The 24,157-nt window shown below is 41.8% G+C and overlaps 1 protein-coding gene across 1 annotated transcript in view; it reads right to left on the bottom strand.

The window, feature by feature from the left end:
• The window catches only part of LOC148454333 (uncharacterized), an 87,198-nt gene extending 63,275 nt beyond the window's left edge, over positions 1 to 23,923 (bottom strand). The window contains exon 1 of the mRNA XM_088461043.1: positions 22,817 to 23,923. Within this exon, the coding sequence (XP_088317169.1) occupies positions 22,817 to 23,908 (1,092 nt within the window). The 5' untranslated portion in view covers positions 23,909 to 23,923. The remainder of the gene's footprint in view (positions 1 to 22,816) is intronic.
• Positions 23,924 to 24,157: the final 234 nt, after the last annotated feature.

A 24,157-nucleotide genomic window follows, 5' to 3' on the forward strand; every position in this document is an offset into this window, starting at 1 on the left:
TGAACCTCACCAACTTCAATAAACCAGGAATTTGGGAGATGACTCGGAATAACCAGACAATGACCTTCTCACTAAGAGCTGATAATGAACTTATAGATTTTGAACTTTTATGCACAATTAGAACAGGTGGAAGACACTTCTGGTATAACTATACACTAAGTCCCACCAAGGAAATGGTTGGTAGGGTACCAGAAGGGTACTGTGCCAAGGTATTACAACCAGAAACTTGTATGTCAAATGGGAGAACCTGAAATAGGATCACTGGCTTAGGAAATGTGTTTGATGATAATGATGTTTACTATCCCTTATGTTCTCCCCAATTATGTATATTTTATGTGTGGTAGAAAAGTGTATAAGTGGCTCTCTCCAAGTTCCGAAGGTTTGTGTTACCTGGGAAGAGCAGTTCCAGAAGTTATGACACTTACACATGGTGAAATGCTTGGTATTCATAAAAACACACCATCACCATGTCTTCACACACAGTATGAACACCGGGACAAGAGAAACATGATACCTGGTGATGTATATAAAGCCACACAATTGATTAGTGAAACAACTGGCTTTCAAGTTTTGGTAGCGTTGGATCCCACCAGGATCACTCGGGGTACTCTAAATTTCAGATATATTCAAGATCTTGCTAAATTAATAGATAATATCACTGAGATGTATGATGACACGTTTAGGTATACAGGTAGGAAGTTACAAGCTTATAAGAAAGAACTTGTGCAACATAGGCTAGTGTTAAATTATTTAACAGCTGTCACTGGAGGGTATTGTGTAACTTTGGCCACCCAATTTGGTGTAAAATGTTGCACATATATTACAAATAATACTAGTGACCCCAAGGAGGTGATAAGACCGGAAGATGGACGAAATTCTACAGCTGAAATGGAAATTTCAGAAGAACAATAATGCTTCAGTGGCTGAAGTAGAGGAGAAGGTAGAAGAATGGGTTTCATGGTTGAACCCAGTGAAATGGTTCTCCGGTCTTGGAAAGTGGGTCCAGGAAATGGTTTCTAGTATAGGTAGACTCCTGATCCTTATATTAGTTGTCAATTTAGTAATTGGATTATGTGCCAGGTGTGTTCCTACTGTGTTAAAATGTGGAAAATGTAAAACTACAGTTAATCGAAGGAATGAAATTATGATGGTGGTCAGTAGTAACAATATGAATACTGAGGCAAATGAAGGACTGCATTACAACCCTGAACTAGAATGTACCATTAGATGATGTATAGATTTAGCCATGCATGGAATATTTAATGAAATGTTATTTTAAACATCTTAAATAAAGTAAGTCCCTAGCCCCTTCAAGACTTCCTTTATAGGTTAGGTGCATCCCCACATCTTTCCCATGATCTCCCAAGATCTGCGGTGTGTGTATAAGGGTAGTTTTATGTCCCCCTTACAGACTCATTATTGAGGGTGTAAGAACCACCTTGTGACATCCCATAATATAACATTAAATAATATGTCATAGTGTAAGCCTAAATTAATTTTAAAATCAAAGTGTGATAGCGTATTGTTTGCTATCAAAGGGTGGACTGTCAAAGCCGGATGATTGGCTGAGACAGAATCTGTTACAATTAAAATCTGCACAACGCCATTTTGCGAATGGCAACAAGACGCCATAATTGCAAATTGCCACCCAACTCCATTTTAGCGAATTTCACACAATATCAGTACATCCGACGATGTTATTATTTAGCGTTGTGCGATTCCCACGCAATAGAACAATGTTAAAAGTCCTCATTATATAAATACATACATTTACTAAAACATATAATATGAACAATCCTGCAAAACACATACCACGTTGTACTCCACAAACATGTAGATGCACAATGCTAACTAGCGTCTTTTCTTAATATCCATACACTTACACATTGCACACTTATGTAGAAAGGTTCCCTAGCATTAAGGTTAATATGCAAGGTTATATTCATTATTAATTATGCTATGAATTGACTGTATTTAAGATCTAAGGTTTAGTACATGATAAGCAGACCGTGTTTGGTGTTATTCTGAACCACTGTTTATTTGCAGACTTCCGGTTCCATCGGCAAGGAAATCGCAACATGCGCCTGTGAATTATGGTTCATAGAGAGATAGGAATTGAAATGTACTCTGTAATGTAATGTATTAGCCAGTTTAGACTTGTTCTTCGTTGGGAAATGGACACAAAGAACTGTTGGAGGCTGAACTATTACAATACAAACTGATGTATGAACTGCATTGTAATAGAAGAGCCAGGAAGAAGAACCAATGGGATTATGCCAACTTGTTCTATTGTATTACCTATTTCTGTAAGGGTACATAAGCAGGCACTCTGAATCTGATAGTGAGTCATCATATTCTTTCTTTTGACGGAGGTTTCAGAGTTGATGCCGGGTAATCTGGATCCAGAGTGCATGCGTATGTATTGACTGTACCTAGTGATTGTACAATTTGTTTGCGCTAATTGTATTTAGATCACAGCGTGCAACTATATGCTTTTTGTTGAATAATATCTTTTTGTGCTTTGGCACCACAATCAAAGTCTGGAAAGCAATTATTTCTTGTGCGACTCACAACGATAAATAGCGACATTTAGGGTGTATAGATCATTAGGTATTCATAACACTATCACATAATCTAAATTCCTAACCCTCACTGATGTCATTTTGTCTATTTTTGCACAGAGTAATCTGTAATATTCTATGGCCTCAATCCAATTACATGAGATGTACTCATGGGTACAAGTCATCAAGACAACGGGCACTCCATAGGGCTCTGAGCAAAATTTAGCAAATTTGGGCTTGGAGCAAGCTGTGAGGGGTGTGAGGTGTCATTGCCAGGGTATTTAATGCAATTACCCCTTTATATATACTAACCTGATGCACAGATTAATATGTAAGATACTATGATGGATCTGCCACCTAGATCCCTCTTTATACATACTAACTAAGTGTAATGGTTAGCATTACTGTCTCACAGCACTGAGGTCATTGGTTTGATTCCCACCACGGCTCTAACTGTGTGGAGTTAGTATATTCTCCCTGTGCTTGCGTGGGTTTTCTCCGGGTGCTCCGGTTCCTCCCACATTCCAAAAATATACTGGTAGGTTAATTGGCTCCCTACAAAATTAACCCTAGTGCATATGTGTGTGTGTGCATGTGATAGGTTGTAAGATCTTCTGGGGCAGGGACTGATGTGAATGGCCAAATATTCTCTGTAAGGTGCTGCGGAATATGAGAGCGCTATACAAATAACTGGTAATAAATAAATAACCTACCCCCAGAGGTGACTGACCCTAAACCCCCCTTCCCCTAGCCTAAAGATAACCCTCCCAGGGAGTGTCTAACCCTAAGACCCCAGGTGTCCCTAAACCTGACCAACCTCCCCCTGCCGCTATGAGCTCCCGACACCTGGCTTACCTATGTTCGGTATGTGGGGCATCGGGATTTCGGTGTGGGGCTAACGATTAGTTCCATGCTGGGCTTTCACTGTCAGGAAGCCGGCAGTCAGCATTTCGACCTCTGGCTTCTTGCCAACATCCCATACTAACCTGATACATAGGTAATATGTTGTATCTAGGTGGCTGCTCCATTATAGTATCTCTCTTTATATATTAACCTGATACACAGAGTAATATGTAACATACTATGATGGAGCTGCCACCTAGATACCCCTTTATATATACTAACCTGATGCATAGAGTAATATGTAAGATACTATGATGGAGCTGCCACCTAGATACCCCATTATATATACTAACCTGATGCACAGAGTAATATGTAAGATATTATGAAGGAGCTGTCACCTAGATATCCCTTTATATTAGAGATGAGTGGGTTCGGATCTCAGAGATCCGAACCCACCCGAATTTCGCGGACCCGGGGCGATCTGTCACTGCTCTCAGCCAATCAGCATTAAGCCCATTGAAAACAGCACAAAGGAGAATAAGAAGATAGTGCCCACCATCCCCCGCTGCCTGACACCACCGACACCCCCTACTGCTGGCATCCCCCGCTGCCGACACTACCACTGCTGACACTCCTGCACTGCTGCCCAATATGCTGAGGATACCATCAGTGACCCCCACACTGCCAACACTGCCAACACTCCCACACTGAGGACAACACCAGCACCCCTGTACTGCCAGCACAGTCAGCAAACCTGCACTGAGGACACCGCTGGCACCCCCGCTCTGCTGACACCGCCGGCACCCTGCATTGAGAACACCCCTGCACTGCCGAAACAGTCAGCAAACTAGCAATGAGGACACCACTGGCACCCCTGCTCTGCCAACACCGCTGGAACCCTTCACTGAGAACACTGCCAGCACTGCAGCACTGCCATTCCATGTACTGAGGACACTGCCAGCAACCCCGCACTGCTGACACAGTTAGCAAACCTGCAATGAGGACACCGCTGGCACCCTTGCACTGCCGACACAGCCACCAAACCTGCACTAAAGACACCGCTGGCACCCCCGCACTGCCATCACAGCCAGCAAATCTGCACTAAAGACACCACTGGCACCACGGCAATGCCAACATCACCGGTACCCTTCACTGAGGACACTGCCAGCACCGTACTAATGTACTAAGGATACCGTCAGCAACCCCGCTCTGCCGACACTGCTGTCACAGTAAGTGCACTATTGGTGTATCCAACCCACACTGTATAACACACTGTATCTGTGTTGGAAATTAGAAATGAATCTGCCACATGTTAGTGCCGCCGACTGTGTCACTTAGCTTAGTCAGCTAGCTAGCTGGATGCAACCTTTTGGTCTTAACTAGATGAAGCAAATAATATTATGAGGTGGTCAAAACTGATTGGAAATTAATGGAAATAAATGTTATTGATGTTAATTATACTGTAGGAACAAAAAAGAGGCCCATTTTATGTGATTTTAGATGTTTTTATGATTTTTTAAGAAAAAATCCATGTCCAAAACCAAAACACGAAAACAAAACATGAAGGTGAGGTTTTGGCAAAACCAATCCAGATCCAAAACCAGGGGAGATCCAGAACCAAAACCAAAACACGGGGGTCAGAGCACATCTCTACATTATATATTCTAACCTGATGCACAGAGTAATATATAAGATACAGTGAAGGAGTTGTCACTTAGATACCCCTTTGTATAAACTAACCTGATGCACCCAGTAATATATCAGATACTATGATGGAGCTGCCACCTAGATACCTCTTTATATATACTAACCTGATATACAGAGTAATAAGTAAGATACTATGAAGGAACTGACACCTAATTACCTCTTTTTAGATACTATCCTGATGCACAGAGTAATATTCAAGAGACTTTGATGGAGCTGTCACCTAGACTCTCATTATATATACTAACCTGATGCACAGAGTAATATGTAAGATACTATGATGGAGCTGCCTCCTAGATACCTCTTTATATAAACTAACCTGATGCACCCAGTAATATATCAGATACTATGATGGAACTGCCACCTAGATACCTCTTTATATATACTAGCCTGATGCACAGGGTAATAAGTAAGATACTATGATGGAACTGCCACCTAGATACCTCTTTATATATACTAGCCTGATGCACAGGGTAATAAATAAGTAAGATACTATGATGGAACTGTCACCTAGATACCCCTTTATATATACTATCCTGATGTACAGAGTAATATTTAAGAGACTTTTATGGAGCTGCCACCTAGACTCTCATTATATATACTAACCTGATGCACAGAGTAATATGTAAGATACTATGATGGAGCTGCCACCTAGATACCCCTTTATATATACTAACCTGATGCACAGAGTAATATGTAAGATACTATGATGGAGCTGCCACCTAGATACCCCTTTATATATACTATCCTGATGTACAGAGTCATATTTAAGAGACTTTCATGGAGCTGCCACCTAGACTCTCATTATATAAACTAACCTGATGCACAGAGTAATATGTAAGATACTATGATGGAGCTATCACCTAGATACCCCTTTATATATACTAACCTGATGCACAGAGTAATATGCTAGATATGATGATGAAGCTGCCACCTAGATACCTCTTTATATATACTTACCTAATACACAGAGTAATATGTAAGATATATGAAGGAGCTGTCACCTAGATACCCCTTCATATATACTAACCTGATAAACAGAGTAATATGTAAGATACTATGAAGAATCTGCCTCTTTTGTACCCCTTTATATATACTAAAGAAAAAGGAGAGTGGACTCACTCTGGTTGAGAAAATTTAAATCAAATATATTGTTATGATTTTTAATTATACAAATAAAAACAAGAATCATTTTGAATACTTTTATCCATACTAATAAAGAACATTTAGTAAGTTTACACTCATGGACCCACCATAGAGAGTAAATAGATACAGTTCACATGCTGATAGAGACTATATAGATGTAGAGAAATAGATATATAGATAGATAGATCCCTTATTACTAACAAAAGAAATATATATATATATATATATATATACAGTATATATTAGAGATGATCCGAACCCACCCGAATTTTGCAGATCCGAGTCAGGGTTTCCCACCTGACTCGGATCTCAAGCTGTGCTTTCGTCTTTATAATCTATGCTGTATATAAGGGACCACATGGTGGACGCCATTTCACTCCGGCTGTGGAGACTGAACAGGGAGTGTGGGTAGTATAGGGCTGGGAGAGGTGCTGGTGCTGTCTGCTATGTCCTGGGCTGGTGCACTGCTGATCCATCTGGTGCTGTCACTGCTGTGCTGTCTGCTGTGTCCATCTGGGCTGGTGCTGTGCTTTCTGCTGCGTCCATCTGGGCTTGTGCTGAACCATCTGGGCTGGTGCTGTGATGTCTGTTGTGTCAATCTGGGTTAGTGCTGTGCTGTCTGCTGTGTCCATCTGGGCCCAAATTCTGGACCATCAAAAAAAAAATATATATATATTGTCAATTTATCTTCATTGTGTGTGTGCATGTTAGGCTTAGCCTCACAAGATACAGCAACACAACAAAGTGCTTCCCGACTCCAGTCGTCATCAATCGGTGCTCTGTGCCCAACTTCTGGGTCATAAAAAAAAAAAATATATATTTATTGTCAATTAATCTTCTGTGTGTGTGTGTGTTAGGCTTAACCACACAAGATACAGCAATGCAACATAGTGCTGCCCGACTCCAGTCGTCATCAATCGGTGCTTTGTGCCTAAATTCTGGACCATCAAAAAAAAAAATATATATATATATTTATTGTCAATTTATCTTCTGTGTGTGTCCGTGTTAGGCTTACCACACAAGATACAGCAATGCAACCTAGTGATGCCCGACTCCAGTCGTCATCAATCGGTGCTCTGGACTCAAATTCTGGACCGTCAAAGAAAAAGAAAAATATATATTGTCAATTTATCTTCTGTGTGTGTGTGCATGTTAGGCTTAACCGCAGAAGATACAGCAATGCAACCTAGTGCTGCCTGACTCCAGTCGTCATCAATCGGTGCTCTGGGCCCAAATTCTGGACAGTCAAAAAAACCAAAAAATATAAATATTGTCAATTTAGTTTCTGTGTGTGCACAACTGCACGTGTTTGAATTTTGTAACCGCACCTTGGCTACACTATTGGTGCTTGTGACACTGCTTCAAGACCGCAGAAAATATGGAGGGCTGTCACATGACAGGAGAGCAAGGCAAAGAACCACATGTTGTAGCTGCTGCCAGCAGTGCAAGGCCATCAGCTTCCTTGTCTTCTATGAAGGCCCATGCCCCAGGGCTTAAGCCATGCCATCAATATGGTAAAGCTAATTATACTGAAGTTAAGAAAAAAATATTGAAAGGCAAGTTGCCTTTAGATAAAAAAAATTGGCAATATGCTATTCACTACACGAAGTGGCAAGGAAAGGATAAGGCCTTAGCCTTTTATTTATGATGACTGCTGGTTCTGATTATGATAGCCCTTCTGCTTGTGGTAGTAGTGGTGGTGGTACCATTAAAAAATTTAAAGTTGTTAAGATGAGTAAGACAGCTCCGGATAAACCAACTGTGTGCCCTGAGAAATTGAAATCACAAATCCCCGAGGAGAGTGCAAGTGTGTCTGCGGTTGCCATGTGTGAGCCAGACCTAAAAACTACCAGACCTAAAAACTACTGGAGGATCCTCCAAGTTCCAACATTTGTGTGCTCTCAGTAAATGTGGCGAAGGGCAGTCAACATCTTGCAGATATAGTCAGTAAGGATGCTTCTATGGAATTGCACATGGAGGAGGAGGATATTTTGGTAGTTAATGGCACTAAGGATGATGAGGATGTTGATAATGAAGATGTTGGCGATGAGGATGTTGATGGTGAAGATGTTGGTGATGAGGATGTTGATGATGAAGATGTTGATGATGAGGATGTTGATGCCAAGGATGTCCTTTGTATAAGTAAGGCAACAGCTGTTGCCCATGGATTGAAAAAGCCAAAGCCCATTGTTGTCATGCCGGGGTAAAAGACAAAAAAATCCACTTCTCATGTGTAGAATTATTTCAGCCCCAATCCGGACAACAGTTGTCAAGCCATATGTAACCATTGCCAAGAAAGAGTGAGTAGACGGAGGCACCAAAACCACCTAGGAACTTCCTCCTTGTTACATCACTTGGCGCGCATTCATCAAATATCAAAGTGTATGTCGCCAAGTTCCAAAACTGAAAACATAACAAGTCCAGTGTCACCTACCTGCTCCCTCTCTATGGGATCCAAGTGCCTTCGATCTACAACACCAACACCTTTATCATCAACATCCTCATTCGTCATCGGGACTAGTACTGCTGCATCCGATGTTGTTATTCGAAGCATGGTTGACTCCTCTCCTATCCGTGATTCCTCAGAAGGATCCTTGATGACTTCGCCTGGTGCTGCTGCTGTTGCTGTGAGTGGATCTTCATCCCAGAAGGGAACCAGGAGGAAGACTACTTGTAGTGTATCCTCCAAAAAACAATTAACTGTCAAACAATTGTTTGCAAGGGCAAACAAATATGACAGCAATCACCCATTTGCACAGCGGATTACTGATGCCATAACAGCTATGCTGGTATTAGATGTGTTTCCAGTATCCGCCATTACTGCAGTGGATTTTCAACAGTTAATTGAGGTCCTGTGTCCTCGCTACCAGATCCCTTCTAGATTCCACTTTGTTAGAACAGCAATTCCAAGTCTGTACAAGGACATTAAAAAAACCCTTATTAATGTCCTCAGAAATGCTGTTGTACCCACTGTACACTTGACCACTGATATGTGGACAAGTGGGACAGATTAAACTAAGGATTACATGACTGTGACAGCCCACTGGGTAGGTGTATTGCCTACAACAGCAACAGCAGCAGCAACATCTACCAAAAGATATAGAGGCAGGCTACTCTTTGTATAACTGGTTTTACTAAGAGGCATACCACTGAGAACCTCTTCGAAAAACTCAGGGAAATCATTGCTAAATGGCTTACCCCACTTGGACTCTCCCCAGGATTTGTGATTTCGGACAATGCCATCAATATTGTGAGAGCATTACATGTGGGCGAATTCCACCACATCCCATGTTTTGCTCACACAAATATTTGATGGTGCAACATTTTTTTTAAAATGACAGGTGCATGCAGGAGATGCTCTCCGTGGCCCACAAAATATCCAGACATTTTAGACATTCAGCAAACGCTTGTCGAAGATTGCATGACCAGCAGGTACTGTTAAATTTGCCCTCACATCAGCTGAAGCAAGAGTTAGTAACTCGGTGGAATTCTACCCTCTATATGCATCAGTGGATGGAGGAACAGCAAAAGGCCATCCAGGGCTATACAATGGTCTATGACATAGGCCGTGGAGGGGGAATGCACCTTACTCAAGTGCAGTGGAGAATAATTTCCGTATTGTGCAAGGTTCTCAAACCCTTTGAACTGGCCACACATGAAGTTAGTTCAGACACTGCCAGCTTGAGTCAGGTCATTCCCCTCATCAGACTTTTGCAAAAACAACTAGAGAAACTAAAGGAGGAACTGAAACAGAGCGATTGCGCAAGGTATGTCAGAATGGTGGATCAAGCCCTTGATTCACCTTCACCAGGATCCAAGAGTCATCAATCTATTGAAATCTGAAAAATATATTTTGGCGGCCATTCTGGATCCTAGGTTTAAGTCCTACCTTGTGAGTTTTTTCCAACAGACCAAAATCTAAAACTATGCAAAGAGCTGTTGGGAAAAAAATTGTCAGCTGTAGCCGCATGTGAAACGTCATCATCTCCTTCAGTTTCTGCAGCTGCCAGGAAAAAACTTAATTTTCCTTACAGAATGCCTGCTGGTAATGCAGATCATTCACCAAAAATGACATCTGTTCAGACCTGAGAGAGCTGCCTACTAGTGACATGTCTTCTACCATGACTATGTGTGATACGGTCTCCATTCACAGAATGGAGGAGGACTATTTCAGAGATAATATCCTAATAGGAATTTCAGACAGTCCCTTTCAGTACTGGCAGGAAAAAGAAGCAATTTGGAGGCCCATACACAAACTGACTTTGCATTACTTAAGTTGCCCACCCTCCAGTGTCTACTCCGAAAGAGTTTTCAGAGCAGTTGGCAACCTTGTCAGTGATCGGCATAAGAGGTTTCTTCCTCAAAATGTGGAAAAGATGATGTTCATTAAAATGAATTACAAATTCCACGAGGAAGACCTCTACCAACATTTACATCAAAAAATTACAGAGGTGCCTATGGTAGATTCCAGTGGGGATGAATTAATATTGTGTGAAGAAGAGGATGTACACACTGATGGGGATGACGAGGATGATGACAACTTGTAATGTAAAGTCAGTTTGTGTATGGGATAATTTTCATTTCCATGTCCAATGCACATTGGCAGCTTGTTTTATGGGAGTCCAAACAAACCAATAATTTCAGCCACAATTGTCAGTCCTTGTCGCTGAAATGATTGGTTTGTTAAACTGTGAATGTCCTGTTTCATATACAACATAAGGGTGGGTGGGAGAACCCAAGGACTATTCCATCCTGCACCATTTTCCTTTCCATAATGTGCTGGTTGGGGCATTGCTGCCTGACATTTTAAATTAATGTTATGGTTGGTTTAGGAACCAATGATTTGTTTTTAAATTAATTTATTATTCAGCCTGAAGCAACACCAACTAGTATCAACTATCAATTCTTCAATCCTCAAGGGTATCCCAACCATCATCTTTGTACAATTATCAACTCTATTCATTATTACATCAATTAGTTTTGAGCCAGCAAGCTGGATGCAACCTTTCGTCCCTTTAACTAGATAAAAAAAATCAATATTGTAACCTGTGAGGTGGTCAAAATTGACTGGAAATGAGTGGAAATAAATGTTATTGAGGTTATTAATACTTTAGGAACAAAAAAAAATTCAATTTTATGTGATTTTAGCTGTGTTTTTGATTTAAAAAAAATCCAGATCCAAAACATGAAAACAAAACACGGAGGTGAGGTTTTGGCAAAACAAATACAGATCCAAAACCAGGAGAGATCCAGATTCAACACCAAAACACAGGGGTCGGCGGACATCTCTAATATATATACATATATATGTATATATATGTATATATATATATATATATATATATATATCAGATATCCCCCTGGATGTGGCACTCCATGCATGAAGAAACACTCTGTACACTGGGCTGGTATAAATGTTTCACTGCCTATACTGTTGGCATTTTCATCAGGACATAAAGACATTAACAATGTGTCTTACCTTAAGTACTCACACCAAGTGATCACACAGCTGCCTCACTGGAGCGGGACCGCTCACCCACCTGGCAGCGCATACCGCTGATGTCATCATGCCCATGCGTGGGGCATCAGCATAACCAAGTGTACCATCACTGTAGAAACATATAACACTGAACACAATACATATCTACAGATGATGCTAGCAAGGGACATATGCAACCAGATAAATAAAAGATGTCATCATAATTAGGACACAACATACAATGCAATCAGTATAGCTTTATGTGTCCTAAAACTTGTACCAATATGAACATGTGAGGGCTACGATCGCAGGCTATGGCAATGGGTACATAATGTGGGTATATATTTGGAAGCCACATTAGGCTTTATAAAAATGCTCCTAGACCTAATTGCTCAATTAAGTCTCGTGGGGCCATGTTGCCTAATCGATGGATCCATCGAGCCTCGCACTGCAACAATTTTCGCGGTCTGTCACCCCCCCTAATGGACGGGGAGATATGATCAATCATACAATACCTCGGGGATGACAATGGATGACAAGCTTTGGCAAAATGCCTGGCCACAGGCTGCTCACTATGGCTGCTATTGATGGCCGATCTAATTGCGCTTCTATGTGCTGCCATGCGCTCTTTGAAGAGCCTTTCAGTCTTGCCTATATATGATAGGCCGCATGGGCAGATGATCTGATACACGGTAAATGATGTGTTGCAAGTGAGCCTATGGCGAATAAGGTATTTTTGACCTGAAAGGGGATGATGGAAGCTGTCACCAGTGATTAAATATCTACAGGTGACACATGTACATCTAATACAGCCTAACTTACCGATTTTCTCTGCCCTGGGAACAGGGCCAGATATATCGGTTTTGACCAACAAGTTCTGTATGCTACGACCTCTTTTATAACAAGACATAATCCATGTGTCATGTAATTTGAGCTCGGGGTCACTCTGTATAATTGGACAAAATTTCTTAGAAGCTTTGTAAATATGGCCACTATGCTGGTTATATTGGCTCACCCATGGTATCATAGCTTTAGTTTTCTATTTGGTTATATCCTGTTGCAGCAGTGCATCCCTCTCTAATTTAAGTACCTGTGTTTTTATGTTGGCTAAATGTGTCGGATCATAACCTCTACAGATAAATTTCTGGATCCTCTTGTCCATCTGTTGTTCAGCCATAACACTTTCAGAGGTAATTCTCTTAATTCTCAAAAGTTGAGAATATGGAAGGCCCAAGATAAGTGGCCTAAGATAACAACTATGGGAATAGAGCAGGTTGTTTCTATCAGTATCTTTCACATACAGGCTAGTGGAAATCATACCATTCAAAATTGTTATATTTACATCCAAAAAATTAATGTTCTTATTACTGGTATTATAGTATAATTTCGCTGGACTCCTGCCCCTATTGTGAAATTCTATGATGTCAACAAGATCTTGTGGGGGACTCTTCCAGAACCCCAATAAGTTGTCTATGTAACGCGTATAAAACGCAATTCTCTGTGATATTAGAGGATCATCAAAAAATAATCCTGCTTCTATACCAAACATATATATGTTGGTGTACGATGGGGCCACACTGGACCACATTGCACAGCCAACTCATTGAAGGTAGAACAGGTTGTCATACAGATAACATTTTTTTGTATAGTGGATGCTTACTAAGAAAGTCTCGAGGAGCCGCTAGACCCTCTGCATGGGGTATGATGGTGTACAGGCTGCCAACATCAATACTGCAGAGCCAAATCTCTTCGTCATATCTTGGTATTCTCCCAATTTTTTTAGGAGTGTAGATGTGTCCAAAAGATAGTATGGTGGCCTACGAATGCAGGGTTGTATGACGGAATCAAGATATATGGCCGTGGATTGAAGTAACCACGCTCTTGCAGTTATGATGGGCCTGCCCGGTGGATCTGTAATTGATTTATTAATTTTTGGAGTACAATACAGCACAGCAGCAATTGGGTACTGTGGTATTAAGGCTTCCTTCAAGATAAATCAATCAACTTATTGTCTACTGCCTATGTAAGTATCTCAATTAGTTCTTTCTTCACCATCATCGTGGGGTCTGAAGGTAGTAATCGATATGTTACAGTATCATCCAGATGGGCCGCAATCATTTGCATATATTTATATCGGTCCAAAATAACCAGAGCGCCACCCTTGTCTGCGGGTCGAAATATCAAGTTATTATTTTTAGATAGCTGTATTAGCACAGTGTGTTCCTCTTTGGTTAAATTGAATTGTGTGTGCGGCTGTTTGTATATAATGTCATCCACTTCTCTTTGCAATAACCTCATATAGATTTTAATAGATGGATTTGAAGATAGTGGGTCAAATGAGGATTTCGGTTGTAACTTTTGCAATTTTGGGGGAAGTTGAATATTATCTGTGATACCTGCAGGAGTGGTCTTAGCAAAAAATTCTTTAAGCCAAAGTTGTCTATTTAAAGAAAACTGTTCCACTTGCCACTGTAATTGGTCAAATTTAACTGTAGGCACGAAAGATAAGCCTTTATTAAGGACACGGATCTCGGTCTCACTCAATTGGTATGATGATAAGTTGACTATTAAGTCTTGCGTGGTAGAGGCGTTTACTTTCCACGACCTCTTCGTTTTTGTTTGACCTCCCCTTCTGGTGTATCATCTCCATCTCCTTCTCGGGACCTGGTGGTGACCCCTAAAGGGTGTTGTTTGCATCTGTTATCACCAATATCTGTTGCTCTTTCATATTCACTATCAGAAGTTTTGTATTCGTTGGAGGAATCGTTATCAAAATATCTACCACGGTTTCTCCGAAAGAATGTTTTTTTTAGCATTCCTATCATTGCTGGTCCAGGGGTACGCGGTACTAAGTTCATAATCTGTATCCACTTTCATCCTTTTTTCTTTTTTAAATTTAATGATGTCATGTCTATAGTTCTGTACTTGTAGTTTGAGCTTGTCTAGCCACTTAGTATCCGGATCTTGGTTCAAAGATCCCTTATGCAAATTTTCATATTTAGTTATCTTCTCTTTCACCAGACTGACTTCTTTGGTTGATTGATCAATAATTAAAAGCATTAGGTCAAATGAGCACTTGTTAAAAATGGTGAACCAGCGCTTGCAAAACGCTGGGTCGTGTTTGCCAATAGTCAGATAATTTTTTATTCTTAATCCCCTAGGTATTTTTTTAGCTCTAAAATAGTCACTGAGTGTTAGACCGTGATATAAATAGTCAATCTCATGTTTTTTGAGCTTAAGGATCTCATGATAAAGATCTTCATATGAAGTTTGTTCTAGTTGTTCCAGCACATCTGTTGTAATTAAAATTGATTGGGCTCCTGACTCAGAGTATGAGTGTACATCACCAATGGGGTAAGATGTGTGACTATATCCACTAGCCACATCATCTTGTTCTACCTCCATCATGATTAAGGTATGTACTAGCAGATATAGGGTATCAAGCAGACACTAGTAAAAACTGTGCAAAATTTTAGCAAAAATTAAACATATACATCCAAAAACCTCTGTGTAAAAAAAGTTTTTTTGTGCAAAATAGCATATAAGCAGCACGATCCAAAATCCCATAAAGTCCTATATAGTGCTGGATGAATCAATAAATATAAATATAAATAAAGCAGCAAATAGTCACAAGATGAATGTATTAAAATAACTGTATGTGCCTTGACCCAAATGAAGCCAAATAGCCAGTCTGGCTACATAATGAAAACACAGCATATAGTCCGGAACTCTGGAGGTATAAGATTACTTAGCTGGTTGCCTGCATAAAGTTTACCACAGATATCCCCCTGGAATGCGGCACTTCACGCATGAAGATACACGCTGTACACAAGGCTGATATCAACGTTTCAATGCCTATATTGTTGGCATTTTCATCAGGACATAAAGACATTAACAATGTGTATTACCTTAAGTACTCACACCAAGTAATCACACAGCTGCCTCACCGAAGTGGGACCACTCACCCACCCGGGGGCGCACACCGCTGACGTCATCATGCCCATGCATGGGGCATCAGCGTAACCAAGTGTACCGTCACCATAGAAACATATAACACTGAACACAATACAATATACCCACATATATGTACCCATTGCCATAGCCTGCGACCGTAGCCATCACATGTTCATATTGGTACAAGATTTAGGACACATAAAGCTATACTGATTGCATTGTATGTTGTGCCCTAATTATGATTATATCTTTTATTTACCTTTTGCAGATGTCCCTTGCTAGCACCATCTGTAGATATGTATTGTGTTCAGTGTTATATGTTTCTATGGTGATGGTACACTTGGTTACGCTGACACCCCACGCATGGGCGTGATGATGTTAGCAGTGTGTGCTGCCAGGTGGGTGAGCAGGCCCTCTCTGGTGAGGCAGCTGTGTGATCACTTGGTGTGAGTACTTAAGGTAAGACTCGTTGTTAATGTCTTTATGTCCTGATGAAAATGCCAACAATATAGGCATTGAAACGCTGATACCAGCCCGCTGTACAGTGTGTTTCTTCATGTGTGGAGTGCCGCATCCAGGGGGATATCTGAGATAAACTTTATGCAGGCAACCAGCTAAGTAATCTTATACCCCCAGAGTGTCGGACTAAGGACCTCATTCAGGGGTGGTCGCAAGAAGTGATCGCTCTCTGAATTACGGCGGGTGCTGTTTTTTTTTGGTGTGCCCTCCTGGACGCAAGTTAAGCTGTGGGTTACCACCTACAGCTTAGCTAGTGACCAGGGTAATGGTCGCGATGGTGATCACCATCACGACTGTCAGGGCTTGAGATCAGACCCTAAGGTTCGGTCTGGGCACTCGCAAGCCCCAGAGAGCTTTCTGCTCTGATGGAGCAGGAAGCTCCCCACTGACATCACTGATGATGTCAGTGCGGCCAACCACAAAATGGTAGGCGTTAAGGAACGCCTCTATTTTGGAAACCACCCTCCCGGCCTGCCTACAAAAAGGGGCGAGCTGTCAATCAAAATCAACAGCCGCCCCTATTGTAGCAAGCTCCGGAGCGAGAGTTTCTCTCTTGCTCCGGGGCTTGCGCACGCGCAGTGCAGCTGCTGCGCGTGTGCAGGGCTACCCATCGACCCAGTTGCGAGCACATCAGTGCTTGCAACCGGGTCTGAATGACCCCCTATATGCTCTCTCTCTCTCTCTATATATATATATATATATATAAAGCCAAGGGCCGCACTCACGTAATAGAATTTTCAAAATATCCTGGGGTGTCACCCATGACGTCCAAATGGAAAGTCCAAAAATATAGAAAAAAATAAGGGGCACTCACCAGATTAGCACATAAGATATCAAAAATGTATTCCTCACATAATGAGCAAACAGGTGAAAAAGTATAGTCTCGACGTTTCGGTCCCATCAGAACCATTTTCAAGAGGCACAGCCGTACAACATGCACATCAGGAAATCAATCAATTCCTGCAGATCCCATGTAAACTAAACACCCACCCACCAGGTCACTAAATACACCAGGTAATCAACAAAAGAGCGCCAAAACACAATGCACATTAAGCAATCAGCATAATGAATCACATAACACCTACCCCATAGCGCCCACACGTGTGGCATGACATAAACACACCACTCCTTCCGGTATGTGAGCCGCATGCAAGGACCAGCGGGGAGAGCGTGGCAGTGCTTCCGGTGATATTGGAACACACGTCACCGGCAACTGCCAAAGTACAGTGCAGTTCAGGGGGACTTCACCCTCCGCAGCGTACTAGCTTCATCTACATCCGCCCGGCAGCCGTTACCATGGCAACCCGGCAGGCAACTGTCAAGGAGCGACACAGTTCGGAGGGACTTCACCCTCCACAACGTGCTAGCTCCATCCACATCCAACCATTACCATGCAGCGGCGAGCATTAACAAAGTGTATTTAGTCACCATAGTAACCAAGTTAATCACCGCACATCCATACGCCAGGCCTTATCAAGCGGTGTAACGGATAAACCGGTAGCTCAACATTTTTTATTACTGGGACATCAGCTTACCTCCGTAAGATGCTGCATCATTGATTGGGTGCCACCCCCTAAACGTGGTGGCGATCGTGCCCTCATGTTGAAAAAACTCGAAGCCAGATGGATCTTACGCCTTGGAACCATATCACCTAATGGCCTTAACGTGGGTAACCCACTTAACATCTTTTTACGTTAGCATGATGTGCTTCACACATTGGCAACACCTTTGATTGTGGTGTTATAGCTCTATATATGTGTATATTTTTTCATATTTTTTTTATTATTAGTTTTGCTCAAATACACTCTCATACATATATTTAGAAATTAGTTTTTGCTTTTGTTAGTCGTTTTTGTTATTTATAAATGTATTTTGGTTATGTAATAAGTGGTTTTAATACTGTGATTAGTGGGTATGTTTTTTGCTAGTGTAGAACTAGCTTGTCAATATGAGCTATTATTAGGGGATTTGTAATAAGTTTTCATATGGTTTTCTGGGTGCCCCAGGTGATCAGTGGAACTGCGCCGCTACTTTGGATATATCTAGTGACTTTGTTCCCAAATATGGATCTTTAATAGTTGATGATTGGATATTCCCCCTGATCCGGCTGTAGTAACTTATATGGTTTAACTTGGTTACTATGGTAACTAAATACACTTTGTTAATGCTCGCCGGGTTACCATGGTAATGGCCGCCGGGTGGATGTGGATGGAGCTAGCACATTGTGGAGGGTGAAGTCCCTCCAAACTGTGCCGCTCCTTGACAGTTGCCTGCCGGGTTGCCATGGTAACGGCCGCCGGGCGGATGTAGATGAAGCTAGTATGCTGAGGAGGGTGAAGTCCCCCTGAACTGCGCTGTACTTTGGCAGTTGCCGGTGACATGTGTGTTCCATTTCACCGGAAGCACTGCCGTGCTCTCCCCACTGGTCCTTGCATGCGGCTCACACACCGGAAGGAGTGGTGTGTTTATGTCATGCCACATGTGTGGACGCTATGGGGTAGGAGTTATGTGATTCATTATGCTGATTGCTTAATGTGCATTGTGTTTTGGCGCTCTTTTGTTGATTACCTGGGGTATTTAGTGACCTGGTGGGTGGATGTTTAGTTTACATGGGATCTGCAAGGATTGATTGATTCCCTGATGTGCATGTTGTACGGCTGTGCCTCTTGAAAATGGTTCTGATGGGACCGAAACATCAAGACTATACGTCTTCACCTGTTTGCTCATTATGTGAGGAATACATTTTTGATATCTTATGTATATATATATATATATATATATATATATATAATAAGGGCACAGTTGTGCCCTTATATTAAGGCTGCATCTAAATAGATGGATTTCTCCATAGAGAATTCTGGAGGGGGGGCAGGGTGTTCAAAAGCTATTAGAGGTACGGATCTGAAATTTGGTATGTATAGGTAGAACTGTCACTGGATGCTGCATGCCAAATTCAGGGCATAAACATAAAAAATGAGGATTTGGGAGTAATCTAAATCTTCAACTGTCACTTTTTTCGGTCAGTCTCAATTAGGACCACTTTTCTGTTGTAGTCTATGGAGTTTTTTTTGGCTAGGCAAAACTAAGGGTAGGGGTGGAATTTAGACTTGGGGTTTGTTTTATTAGGTAGCTATTGTGCCAGTGTATATGCTTTTGGGGTTCAGGTAAATTAGAAAGTTACAGTTTTTAAACTATTACCTCAAAAATGTGCCATTGTAGGTAGGAATTTTCAACTTGTTGCGCAGCCACAGTAGGAGCAGGTGTAGTCATAGTGGCTTCACTTGGGTGCAGCAAGATGGCCACCATCTGTGGGCGGTAGCGGGTCTGGAGCCAGGGGGCAGGAAGCCGGCATTTGCTGCGGCAGGAATGCAGGGGTGAGGGGGTAGGGTTAGCGGGCATTAGCTGCAGTCAGGAAATGGGGACAGTAATGGGCATTAGCAGTGGTGGTACAGCAGCTGTGCGGGTGGTGGTAGTGCAGGTGTTAGGACTCAGGTGAGGTAGGAGCACACAGATGAAGGCTTGGATCTTGAAGATACCTGCATCTGTGTTTAAAAAAACAAACACAGAAGCATGGGCGGGTCAGTGACACACGTCTGTGCTTCTATGGTTAAAAATAAAAACAGTGTCAAAAAAATGGTGTGGCCCCTCCCCAAAAACCATCCAGCCCTGGGCTATGGAGCCCCAGTACTGGTTGTGCTAAATACAGGGGACAAACGACATAGGGGTCCACCGTATTAAACACAACCAGCACCAGGCTATTCAAAAGCTGCCCTGGTTGCCAAAATATGGGGGACAAATGATGTAGGGGTCCCCCGTATTTAGCGCAACCAACACAGGGCTCTGAGCTGGTCCTGCATAGGGCCCCCTGTATTTCCCAGAACTAGCATGGGACCCTTTCTAGTTGGCTCCGTCGTGCGCATGCACGAGACCCGGATAGCGACAGGTAAGCCATCGCTTCGGGTCTCGTACCAAAGGGGGTGTGCTGTCGATGTCGAGTGACAGCACATCCCCTATGGTGGGCGGGCTAGTGGTGTGGCTGGCCAGATGGAGGTGTTCCCATTGGAATGCCTACCGTCTGGGGCCGGCCCCACTGACATCACAAGTGAAGTCAGTGGGAGTGCTTTTGGCTCTGGTAGAGCCGAAAGCACTCTAGGGCTTGTGGCAACAAGATCCTACCACAAGGGTCTCATTGCAAGCCTGATGGTCGCAATGGTCTTGACCATCACGACCATCATCCTGGCCTCTCGCTAAAGCTGTGGGTGGTCACCTACAGCTATGCGAGCGGCCTGGAGGCCGCTCTAAAAAAAACAGAGAGCCAGTCCTGATTTAGAGTGAGCACTCTGTCAGAGCGTCCGGCTCTGAATCAGGCCCTCTTTCTCTATACAAGCAGTGAATTTTATTGGGCTATCAAGTGCATTGAGAATTGCAATTATGTCAAGAAATTTGACTTCTGTGCCCTACCAAATCAGGAATAGCTCATCAATGAATCTCTTATAACAAATAATTTTGTCACCAAAGGTACCTAGGATATGTTGCTGTTCATAGTGATACATGTACAGGTTGGTTTACGATGGGGCCAGATTAGACCCCATCGCCGTACCAGACACCTGAACAAAGTACTCATCACCATAACAGAAATGATTGGACATGAGTACAAGTTCAATTAATTCACATACAAAATCAACAGGCGGCCCCACATGTGTGCCATTCTCACTGCCTCAATGCCTGCTTCATGGGGTATCACAGTGTACAAAGATGCCACGTCCATAGTTATGTCCATTATCCTTCTTATATAATGGCATACAAATATATAAGAAGGATGATGGACAAGGAGGGGAGGGGTAATATGCACATACAGTTTATGCTTCATAATCCCCCACCTATTTTATATCATTATGGGGAATATGTATTAACTGGCAATATTGGGAAGAAGTGGTTGCCCTATTCACCATAGCAGGGACAGAATTGTCCCTTGCAGCAGGGACTGGCAGCTCTGAGGGCTGCACATGGGATCTTGTGATGCTTTCAAGATCCTGCACATGCCCATTGGAGCCAGCCGGGAGTGAGACACAGTGCATCAGCACTAGGCTGCTATGCTGTGTGCTCAGGCAGGAATCATTGGAGGAGGGAGTATTCACTCCCCCACTCCAGCAGATGAGATGTTCTTGCATCTCATCATTAGTGCTTCCTACTTTGCCTTGGTAATGAGGCAAAGCAGGAAGAGTTATAGCAGTACGATCTGTGCTGCTATAATAAATCTGCCCTTATACTCCTTATATATTTTTAAGACCATCATATTTGTTATATGCTTGCTTACCATAAAAATATATAAGAAAGATGATGGGCATCAAAATATCTAAAATGATGGGCATTTGGGTAAGGGGGTGATGTGTATAAAATGTATGCACATTTAACATCCTTGCCCTTATCTTCCTTAGATATTTTTATGCCATAAAAATATATAAGAAAGATGTTGGTCATGAAAAAAATAAAGAGAAGATGGACAATGTGGGTAGTATGTATACATTTTATACACATCACCTTATTTTAAAATATGACCGTAGTTCTTCATTTTACTTACTATAAAATAAATGTTCTTGCTTTTTAATACTTAAAGCTGCCACTAGCTGGGGCAGCAGAGAACCAGCTCCCTTTACTGTGACTGACATGGGGTGACATCATGATGCTCGGATGTCGTGACATCACATGCATGTTAATCACAGTAAAGGTCAGAAGGAGGAGCCAGCGGGGGACTGCTTGTGCAAATGCCACTATGGACCATCATAGCAGTGGGCGCCAAGGACTTAGGACCAGTTAAGGATATTTAACTTGGGTGAGTTGCGACCCCTTGCTGAGATGGGCGTGAGCCAGTCTGGGGTCATGACCCACAGTTTGAGAAATGCTGCACTACACCAAGAAAATTCTCTCTTCTGTTTGTTGCATACTATTGTATTAGTTGTCATTAATAGCAACGCCCAGTGCACCTATTCCAGCCTTACACCCCTGTATCTATTTCTGTGCAGGCCCAAGGCATGTGCGCTTGCTTAAGAAAGTTTGGCCTCATGCTCAAAAAGTGAGGCTCCCAGGTATATGACATTATGGGGGCATGACTGCATGTTATACCCTGTTCACATAACACTGGGGTCTTGCCCAGGCAGCCCTCAGCCTCTCTGGGTACAGTATGGATGACATGAGCATTTGCACATCTATCACTGCTGCTTGGTGTCAAAATCTGAGGGCGTGACAATAAAATAGCAGAGCAGCTCTACAATTTTGGTGTGACCCTCTCAGATGGTGTCACCTGGTGCACCCCCTCATGATGCCACTGGCACCGTTTTATGCCATTATAGTAAAAATTTAGTTTTCAAATAAATAATAATTTCACACAATTTTGGGGTGTCACCATACACATTGTTTATTACATTACACTGGTGCAGAGGATAAGATATAGATATTTCTCCTATCCAGTCTTTAACAAGATTGATTTATATAAAACACTTGTCACATTCAGAAATTAAAAATGTCCTCACTTGTAAAAATATTGAATTGATGCAATTTAACTTACTTAAAAAACACATTAAACATTCAGGATTGTAGAGTGTCTATTCATGTGATTAATAAGTGTTCTTTTACTACTAAAACAGTTGTGACATTCACAGCATTTATATGGTTTCTCTCCTGTGTGACTCCTCTGATGTGTAACAAGATCTGACTTATGGGAAAAACATTGGCTGCATTCAGAGCATGTAAATGGTTTCTCTCCTGTGTGACTCCTCTGATGAGAAACAAGATTTGATGATTTGGAAAAACACTTGCTACATTCAGAACATGTAAATGGTTTCTCTCCTGTGTGACTCCTCTGATGTATAACAAGATGTGACTTACGGGAAAAACACTTGCTGCATTCATAACATGTAAATGGTTTCTCTCCTGTGTGAATCCTCTGATGTGTAACAAGATCTGATGAATTGGAAAAACACCTGCTGCATTCAGAACATGTAAATGGCTTCTCTCCTGTGTGACTCCTCTGATGTATAACAAGATGTGACTTACAGGAAAAACACTTGCTGCATTCATAACATGTAAATGGTTTCTCTCCTGTGTGACTCCTCTGATGTCTAACAAGCACTGACTTATGGGAAAAACATTGGCTGCATTCAGAGCATGTAAATGGTTTCTCTCCTGTGTGACTCCTCTGATGAGAAACAAGACTTGATGAATCGGAAAAACACTTGTGACATTCAGAACATGTAAATGGTTTCTCTCTTGTGTGACTCCTCTGATGTTTAATAAGATTTGATGAATTGGAAAAACACTTGCTACATTCAGAACATGTAAATGGTTTTTCTCCTGTGTGACTCCTCTGATGTGTAACAAGATCTTGTGAATTGGAAAAACACTTGCTGCATTCAGAACATGTAAATGGTTTCTCTCCTGTGTGACTCCTCTGATGTGTAATAAGATTTGATGAATTGGAAAAACACTTGCTGCATTCAGAACATGTAAATGGTTTCTCTCCTGTGTGACTCCTCTGATGTATAACAAGATGTGACTTACGGGAAAAACACTTGCTGCATTCAGAACATGTAAATGGTTTCTCTCCTGTGTGACTCCTCTGATGTATAACAAGATGTGACTTATACATAAAGCTTTTGTCACACTCAGAGCACAGATTCGGTTTCTCTCCTATGAGACTCATCATGTATTAGATGAGAAACAAATTATCTGTAAAAGGTTTCTCCTATCCAGAAAATGAGAATAGATTTTGGGAATCCTTTAGAGGTGTAAGAAGAAATAGCGTCTTTAGTTGACTTGATCAGAGAACAATGTCCCTTTACCACTATGTCTTCTAATAGTCTTCGTGGTGTCCTGCTCTTTATTTGTCCTGCAATAAAAAAAATTATATTTAAAATCATGAATGTTACTCAAGTAAAATGACTTTTACAGTAAT

The sequence above is a fragment of the Taudactylus pleione genome, unplaced genomic scaffold (assembly GCF_031769625.1).
Source record: "Taudactylus pleione unplaced genomic scaffold, aTauple2 ptg001005l, whole genome shotgun sequence".
Taxonomy (NCBI): Eukaryota; Metazoa; Chordata; class Amphibia; order Anura; family Myobatrachidae; genus Taudactylus; species Taudactylus pleione.